This window comes from Triticum urartu, chromosome 5 (assembly GCF_003073215.2).
Source record: "Triticum urartu cultivar G1812 chromosome 5, Tu2.1, whole genome shotgun sequence".
Lineage (NCBI taxonomy): Eukaryota > Viridiplantae > Streptophyta > Magnoliopsida > Poales > Poaceae > Triticum > Triticum urartu.
In genome coordinates, this window is record NC_053026.1 from 635,124,871 (window position 1) to 635,134,434 (window position 9,564).

The following is a 9,564-nucleotide window of genomic DNA, read 5'->3' on the forward strand; positions in this document are numbered from 1 at the left end:
GAGAAGTGCCTCACATGACACTCTTTTGCAATGGAAGCCAAATGGCAAAAGGCATCAGGACCCATGAAGTTATAATGACAAGAATGAGTATTACCTTGCTGCTGGTCTACTTGATGTTGTTTACCGACATCCTTCCAATATTCATCAAGGCAGAGGAATGTAGAATCCTGACCTTCTTTAAGATAAGACAAAACTATAACAAGCTGTATTGGGATTCAAACTTAGCAGCAAGTACACTGAATGAACCTGCAGACTCCGCCAAGCAGAGGGATGTCAATATCACCTTGGACGAGCAGATCCTAGCTGGCATAACAGCATACTAAAAGCTCAAATTTTCTCATCATCCCCTTGGGTAGACATAAACCACCGGTCATTTTTTAATTCACAAACAAGCTCACTTCTCACTTCATCAAGAAGTGAGACAAGGTTTTCTTAATTCTGGTTACATCATCATATTGATTACATTGGAAGCATTAGGAATAAAGAAATTAAATAATATTCTCATTTTCAATGAGTAGTCTAAAATACAGAGAGAAAATGAGTAGTCTAAAATACAGAGGGACTATTATTTCTTCGGTGCCGCATGCCTACTTATCCTATATCTGATTCAATCTCTCACGCGTGAAATCCTCACTTGGGAATCCTGGGTTCTTATTTTCTTCCACAGCCCTTGAAAAGACTCGGGTATGAAGTAGTACTCATGAAACATCAGTCCATTTGACCTGCAAGAGGATGGATGGATGGATGGCGAAATGAGATCATTAGTTAGAGCGATCATGCTGAACACTAATCGAGGAGGAGGTAGGAAGCTAGTAATTGAGAAACCGTACCATTCATGATGATTGCAGTAGGTGAGAAGATGATCAGCAAGAGTGAAGGGCCGCACGGATGGGCAGACCATCTCCTTTCCATCGTGTACCTGACACAACGCCGTTGGCCGCTCGAACGATCGGCTGCTCAAACAATGCACGACGACCGGATCCGGGAGTGATACCGTGAGGTAAATCGAGTTGCTGCTGATGGACGGAAGGTTGTTGGACGACACGGACAAGCACCTGTCCAAGGAGACGAACAATGCCCGGTCGCCGAGACTTCTTACGGGAATCAGTTCATGGTGGCCGCTCATGCTTATCTTCACCTTGAAGATGGCAATGATGTAACGTCGCCACACCTCTACATCAGGGTGTACAAACTTTGGCGACTTGACAACGAGTAGCATGTCTCCATCGGACTACATGTCTGTTTGGATGACCTCCCAGCTCGGGTGGCCTGCATCGGCGCTGAGCACCACAGACGACCAAGGGAACCAGGCCACGACGGCAATGGAGGTGGTGGATGATACACTAGTACAAACCGCAGCGTTCATGCCAAGGACGCAGTTGCGGTTCCTGATCAGCTGCTGGTACACGGGGATGAGGGACGGGAAGTCGACCGCGGCGCCTGTGAAGGGGTTGAGCACGCGGACCGCGGTGGTTCGCTTGTGCAGCAGGATGACAAGACCATCGGTGAAGCCAATGATCCTGTGGCGCCGGAGCTCGGGCAGGCGGACGCGGAGGCACCTCGCCGTTTGAGTGTGGAAGAAGGTTATCTGGCAGAGCGCGACCCAGCCGACCGGGCGGAGAGACGGGATCCGGAGGGTGGGGTCACGCGGAGCGGGCGCGCAGGTGCGCCATCCGGAGCAGACGGCGCGGAAGGCAATGTAATGTAGTCCACGACGCCGGATTTCAGCACCAGCGCGGCGACCTGGCGGGCTATGTCGTCCGGGAGGGACGCCCAGCCGGTGGCTGCCCGCGCCGGAGTGGGGATAAACCGGCGTTTGCCGGGGGAGAGAAAGGGGAGCGACGGACCTTTGCGTTTCCGCCCGGCCGGAGCAAAAGGAGGCGCCTTTCTCCCCATCCCGCACCTTGGCTTGTTCGGATGCGTTGCTCTCGCTCGTCGGCCGGAGCTATATACAGGACGGCTCCTACCGCGATCCCAAATCGGAGTTGATAGATTGAAGGGGAATCCGAGTAGCGCCTGGATCTAGATGGAACACCCAGCGACGTATTTAGACACCAAAGACCAGTAAATTGGAGGAGGAATATGAACCTGCGTTGCCGAAGCGGCGGCGGCCGCCGCCGGAATAGGGTGGAATCACGCCGCTGCCAGAACGGCGAATGCAGGGAAGGAGAAAGGCAAGCGCTCCCCGCACTCCTTTTTTTTTTTCGTTTTCTTCTTCTCTTTGCGATTTCTTTCTTTAATACTCCACGTCATCTCAGACTTTCGGAGCGTGCGGGTCTCAGGCTGGTTGTAATATCAAGTATCATATATACTACTATCATGCTTATGATACTAGGGTATGATACTATCCCGTAGTACATAGTATCATATGTTAGTATTATAGATGACTTCATTTATCAGCATGCATGACACATAGTAGCACAACATTTAATATAATACAGTATCATGATGTGATACTCAACCCTCTGTTTCTTCATTTAATTTTATGCCACCTCATCAAATTTGCCTAGTTGGCATGCATGGTACTATCTATGATACTCCCATTACGACCAGCCTCAGCGCGGCCCCTGCGTCATCTTTTACTTTTTCGGATTTGCTATTTTGCACTCAACTGTTTTTTAATTCGCCAACATTTAAATCATTGTTCGTCCGCTGTTGCGCGGAGATTCGCTCCTGGACTGTCTAGTTTTCTTTGTCGGGTGCGATTTTCTGTCCCAGCACGAAACCGCTGCGTCCGGCCGCCCCTCCCCCTCTTTTGGTTTTTGTCGTTTTTGAATTTTCCGCAAGGTTTCCCCCTTTCATTTGAGCTCCACTGTTTCGATTAGGGGGGGAGGGGGGAACATCCGCTTGGCCGGCGGAGGCGATTCCTCTGTGTTCATGTCGATTCCAAGATCCTCCACCCGTGGAGCTTGATTTCTCTCCCCTTTCTCTTCGATTTCTCGCATCCTTTGGTTGGTTGATCTCATAATTCTCTCTCCCGCACGTAGTTTTTTTCCATTTCTGGTTGTGTGGCTTCCAGATCTAGGGTCTGTCGCTGATGTGATTTTGTTTCGGTTCGTGTTAGGTGTCTGTCGTGATCCCGGGTCGTGCTGTTGTAGATTCGTGGTAGGTGCTTGTAGTTTTAGCGGTTTGTTCTGCTTCATGCTATGCGTAGTCCGCCATTGTTCCTCGTTGCTCATGTTGGATCCCCTCTTGTGTAGGCGCTTTTGTGGCATGCGTGTGTTCTTTTTGTGGTTCAGTTAGATGTATGGATGAGATATAAGTTTTGAGATGGGTGTTTTTGTGGTTAGGGGTTGGTGATTTGCGTTGGTAAATGGTCTCTTTGTTCGCTGGTAGATTGGTGTTCCTTCTCTGGCCGTGTTGGTTTTAGTCTTTTAGAGTTGTAGGTGTTGTCATCCATGGCCTCTGCCGCATGCAATGCACATGCCCCTTGGCTTCTGAGTGCATAGATGGCTCTCGGTGTATGCTATTTACCCAGCACATCAGTGCTCTGTTTTTGGTGTTTCATTTTTGTGTTCTAGCCCTGTATTGGCTTCTAAGTGCTTTTCTCTGTATTTTTGTGTGCTTTTGTAGTGTAATCCCAATAAGCTTCTCCTTGTTAGTGCCCCTGGGTGATTGAACTGTATTTCTGCTGCAGGTTTAGAGTGCATCTCAGAGTTGCTGTGTAACCCCATAGTTTCAGCATAATATACACTAGAATTACTATGTAATTTGCTCCAGAGTTACTGTGTAATTCACCCCATAGTTTCAGTGTAATATACACTAGATTTACTGTGTAATTTGTCCCGGAGTTACTGTGTAATTCACTCTACAGTTTCTGTATCATTTACAGTGTAATTTGCCCCAAGTTTCAGTGCAATTTATCCCATAGTTTCAGTTTAGAATTTCTGTGTAATTTGTGCCAGAGTTACTGTGTAATTATATGTATTTTACAGTGTGTTCTTGCCCTTATTTACAATGTACTTTTAATGTTTCAGTTATGTAATTTCTGAATTTCTTTGGCTTCTATTCTCAACTATGTGTCTTGGTTGCAGTGTAATTTTCCAAATAATTCATGGTTTCTACATGTATTTTACAGTGTATTTTCCCCTTTTTTACAGTGTATTTTTCTTGATTCAGTTATGTAATTCAGGAATTTTTGGCTTCGTTATTTGGTGATTGTTCTCATGCTTATTTTATGAACTATGTGTCTTGTTTCCAGTGTTGTCTTCCCAAGAATTACAGCGTACCCCTAGTTTTACACTGTAATTGCCTTGCTTATATATATATAATGTATTTTTTGCTCCTAATTTGTAGTGTAATGTTCATGTTTTAACTCTGTAATTTATCGGTTTAGTTTAATGGGTAAGCTTCGGAAAGTCTCTCACCAGGATGTTTCGTTAGTATCATCTTTCGAGTGTGCAGATTCTATTGGTAAACCATTCGTGCCTAATGACTTTGCGAAAGATGGATCGTGTCCAATGTCTACAGTAGTTATTTTTCTCTCTTTTTTTTTCTATTTTTCAGGAACTTTCTGGTGATGAAGGATCCTTTGACAAAGCTCTTTTCAAGTTTTATCTTCATCGAGTTCGTTATCTTTTTTTTTCTTTTTCTTTTTCTTCTGCATGCTGTTTATGTTTTATCTAAAGTTTTTCATGGCAATTTTTATTGACACGATGATGTCAAATTTAGTTTGCAAGTCCAGCAATTTTCTAGAAAAAAAAAGAAAAATAACTCACGCGGATTTGCCATACTCGTCAATTAAACATGCAATCCTTGACAAAAAAATTTGCCATGAAAAACATTCAACTTGCTATGCCTAAAAATCTGACGGTCGCTCGATATTCGGGTCCTAAGATTAATCATCTTGTAGTATATTTCTATGTGGCAATGTTTTGGGAGACACAAGAAATCGAAATGTGGCAATGTTTTGGGAGACATAAGGAATTAGTATGTTTCCAACAAAAGAAAAGAAAAAAAAACCTCCCCTGCATTTCAGGGGAAGCAGCTAGCGATCTGCCACCAGCACTGAACAACGGAAAAAAATTATGAGACCAGGTCTCACGGTTAGCAGGTGAAACCCCGTCCTGATGGATGACATGTGGCATTCACAAATCACAAAGCATCTAATCTCTCTCCTCCCTGATTTTAAGTAGGGAGTGGAGGATACTTTGTGATTTGTGAATGCTACATGTCATTCATCAGGATGGATCTCGCGTGAGACCTGGTCTCATAGAATTCTTTTCCCCGAACAACAGGGAGAAGGAGAGACCATGCTGCATGCAGACGCGGTCGCGGTGCCGGCACATGCAGACGCGTGCGCAGCGACTAGGGGATCATCGCGGCAACAACGCGAGACCACCAACCGATCCGTAGGCTAGACGTGCGTAGGAATCGAGACACAGATCGATCGTCGTGCGCGCGCGGGCGATCGATCCAGCAGCAGCGGCGGCGATGTCGGACGACGAGGACTGCCGGACGACGGCGGCGCTGCTGGCGTCGACGTCGTCTAACCACCGGGCGGTGCTGCTCCACGGCAGCCTGGACATCTGGATCGACGAGGCGTGCAACCTCCCCAACAAGGACATCCTGTCCAACACCATGGGCGGCCTCCTCAAGAGCTGCACCTCCGACCCCGGCGCCAAGTCCACCAGCGACCCCTACGTCACCGTGCTGGTCGGCTCCGCCACGGTGGCGCGCACCCACGTGATCCAGGACGACGAGAACCCCAAGTGGCGGCAGCACTTCCTGGTGCCCGTGGCGCACGAGGCCGCCGCCGTGAGCTTCGTCGTCAAGGACAGCGACGTGATCGGGGCGGAGCTCATCGGCGCCGTGGCGGTCCCCGCCGAGTCCCTCCTGGCCGGCGACCGCGTGGACGGCGTGTACCCGGTGCTGGAGCCGTCCGGGAAGCCGTGCGCTCCGGGCGCGACGCTGCGGATGTCGGTGCAGTACGTGCCCGTGGCGAGGCTCACCATGTACAGCCACGGCGTGACGCCGGGCCCGGACTTCCCCGGCGTGCCCAACACCTACTTCCCGCTCCGGCGCGGCGGGCGGGTGACGCTGTACCAGGACGCGCACGTGCCCGGCGACGGGCAGTGCCTGCCGGAGATCCGGCTCGGGAACGGGGAGCTCTACCGGCACGGGCAGTGCTGGCACGACGTGTACGACGCCATGTCGCAGGCGAAGCATCTCATCTACATCACCGGGTGGTCGGTGTTCCACACGATCCACCTGGTGCGCGACGGCGACAAGGCGCGGCCGCTGGGTGATCTGCTCAAGAAGAAGTCGCAGGAGGGGGTCCGGGTGCTGCTGCTCGTCTGGGACGATCCCACGTCCAGAAGCGTCCTTGGCATCCAGATGGTAACTGAATTCAGATGTCGATTTAATTAAAATGCTGCAGAATCTACAATTTATATATGTTCATGTCATTTATCCGAATTCTGCTCAAATTTCATCGTTGGCTTTGATGAATTTGAATGAAGTGATAAGAATACTTTGCATATGTAAATTATGACATGCCATGGTCATATGTAGGAAGGTTACATGGGCACACGAGATGAGGAGACACGTAGATTTTTCAAGCATTCTTCGGTTCAGATACTGCTCTGCTCACGATCTGCCGGGAAAAGGCACAGCTGGGTTAAGCAAAAGGTTGTATTTCATTTCATCCGAGGAAATAAACTTACTTAGATATTATCTTTATGGGCAATGAGCTGATGATGGCAACCATTGGAAACCAGGAGACAGGAACTATTTTTACCCACCATCAGAAAACGGTGATCGTCGACGCCGATGCCGGCAATGGTAAACGGAAGATAGTCGCTTTCGTCGGAGGCCTTGATCTATGTGGTGGGAGATATGACACTCCAAGGCACAATCTGTTTCACACTCTTCACACAGTGCACAAGGAGGATTATTACAACCCAAACTTCGCGGTGAGAACTCCTGAATATGATCTGAACTCTGCTGGAGGTTTTCATGTATCAATTCTACATTTGATAGCCTAATGGGCCGCTTGTCTCGATGCAGGTAACTGATGAGCGTGGGCCGAGAGAACCATGGCATGATTTGCATTCCAAGATCGATGGCCCGGCAGCATTCGATGTCCTGAAGAACTTTGAGGAGCGTTGGTCAAAATCATCCAAGCGCCACGGGTCCAAGAAATTGTCCAAATCATGTAATGACACGTTGCTCTGGATCGAAAAGATATCCGAGATGGCAGCTATTGACGACGATGTATACTCCAATGACAATGACACAGAGAGATGGGATGTTCAGGTAAGATCTTCCATAGTATTCCAGAGTTTCCAACCAAAGTCGTCTGTCGAAACATTGAACAGTTTTACGTTGGATTGCAGATTTTCCGATCGATCGACTCGAACTCCGTCAAGGCTTTTCCAAAGGATCCACGAGAAGCAACCATTCAGGTAACTGAAATACAGTTTTCACCTGACCATAACTGTATTGAGAGCTCCATTTGTTTTACCTGATAGACAACTTTTGCTTTCTTGACAGAATCTTGTTTGCGGGAAAAATGTACTAATCGATATGAGCATACACACAGCCTACGTTACTGCCATCCGAGCAGCCCAACACTTCATCTATATTGAAAATCAGTATTTCCTTGGCTCTTCATTTCAATGGGATTCACATAGAGATCTTGGTAAGCAAGGACTAGTACAGTTTCTTTCAGTTGATCTTAATGGCATGCTAGGTTGTCTTGTTTAGTCTTTAGTGTCGACTTTGCTATCTCTTTGTTCTTGATGAACTAGTGCAGGTCACCAAATTAAAAAAAAAACTGATACCTTAATTTCCCACATCATGCCAGCAACAAATATGCCCGGTACTTAAATTTCTGGCAGCCCCGGACTCTGAAATTCGTTTTCTTGCAGGCGCGAATAATTTAATACCGATCGAGGTAGCCCTGAAAATTGCTAACAAGATCTACGCGAACGAGAGATTTTCGGCCTACATAATAATTCCGATGTGGCCTGAAGGCAACCCAACCGGTGCTCCTACACAGAGAATTCTTTACTGGCAGGTAGGTTCTTTATCTCTCTCAATGTCTCTAAAGCATAGCAGCTTCTACTAACCTTCATTATGCTCTGTCAAGTTTGAAGTATAGCTGCTTCTATTCATATGTGTCGTCCTGGCCAATGCAGAAAAAAACGATGCAGATGATGTACGAGATAATCTACAAGGCACTGAAAGACACGGGACTGAATGGTTCATATGACCCACAGGACTACCTGAATTTCTTCTGCCTCGGCAACCGAGAAGCGGTGGAAAATGCCAACGCTTTCGCCGATGCATTTTCACCCACCAACCCTCAGGTGAGTGAGAATCAGGGATTGCAAGCAGCTGAAATTCTGTAGCAATGGCAGCACTACCAGGAGCCACTCTTTCTGAAAGATTACGCAGTAGCAGTACTCGATCAGACCTGTCTTTGTGATGGTTCAGGACCAAGCTAGGAAGAACAGGAGGTTCATGGTGTACGTGCACTCCAAGGGCATGATCGTGGACGACGAGTACGTGATCATCGGGTCGGCCAACATCAACCAGAGGTCCATGGAGGGGACGAGGGACACCGAGATCGCCATGGGCGCGTACCAGCCCCACTACACCTGGTCCAACATGTTCTCCGCTCCCCGCGGACAGGCAACCAGCCAGCCAACCAAATCCATTCCCTCACCTCATCATCATAAATCTACAACGACTGACGAACTGGAATGTCGCTGCAGATATACGGGTACAGGATGTCGCTGTGGGCGGAGCACATCGGGGGCGTGGAGGCGAGCTTCGAGCGGCCGGACACGCTGGAGTGCGTGCGGCGGGTGCGGGGCATCGGGGACGCCAACTGGAAGCGGTTCGTGGCGGAGGAGGTGACCGAGATGCGGGGGCACCTCATCAGGTACCCCGTCGCCGTCGAGTGGAACGGCAAGGTCGGGCCGCTGCAGGGGTGCGCCGCCTTCCCGGACGTCGGCGGCAACATCTGCGGCTCCTTCTCCGGCATCCAGGAGAACCTCACCATATGATCTCTTCTACTAGTAGGGCACTAAGCATTCATAGACGCACGATTAACAAATTAGTGGTCCAGATGCAAAGAGAGAGACAACTCAGTCATATGTAGTGCTTCCCGCAGTTTTATGCTCTTTCTCCGGTAAAAAAAACGTATGTTCGCATGGGTTTCTTCACAATATTTTCACGCATGCTTGAGCAGTGTTTGCTGAGCTGAACATACTTCCAGGGAAAAAATGTTTTCAACACGTTTGTTTTTCTGTTTTGAAATACGCGATTTCAAACAAGTTCCACGGTTCATTTCCTTTGGCCGCGTTAAGTTTTCCAATAATATTTAGATATATTTCGCATGATTTTGTGAATGCTTGAGCATTTCGCCAAATGTGGTTAACATTTACACATTGCTTACAAAGCCGTTTCATTCGAGTTTCCATAAATGAAAATTTCAAAACATATTCCACATTGATCATGTATCGAAGAGCACGTCAAGACCAAGAGGATGGCAAAAACAGTTCCTGAATCGGACACACTTCGAAAAAAAGATCTTACTTTGGGTAATTTTTTTAA

At 48.0% G+C, this 9,564-nt stretch overlaps 1 protein-coding gene and 1 pseudogene across 1 annotated transcript; one reads left to right on the forward strand and one right to left on the reverse strand.

Annotated features, from left to right (window-relative positions):
• Positions 1-348: 348 nt before the first annotated feature.
• LOC125506400 lies at positions 349-2,267 on the reverse strand (annotated as a pseudogene).
• A 3,041-nt stretch (positions 2,268-5,308) lies between these two features.
• Positions 5,309-9,240, forward strand: LOC125506401 (phospholipase D beta 1-like). The gene is made up of 10 exons (XM_048671220.1): positions 5,309-6,339; positions 6,514-6,630; positions 6,720-6,914; positions 7,009-7,257; positions 7,338-7,406; positions 7,495-7,642; positions 7,872-8,020; positions 8,142-8,312; positions 8,440-8,637; positions 8,721-9,240. The coding sequence occupies exons 1-10, from the start codon at positions 5,434-5,436 to the stop codon at positions 9,012-9,014; spliced, it is 2,496 nt and encodes an 831-aa protein (XP_048527177.1). The 5' UTR covers positions 5,309-5,433; the 3' UTR covers positions 9,015-9,240.
• The last annotated feature ends 324 nt before the right edge of the window (positions 9,241-9,564 follow it).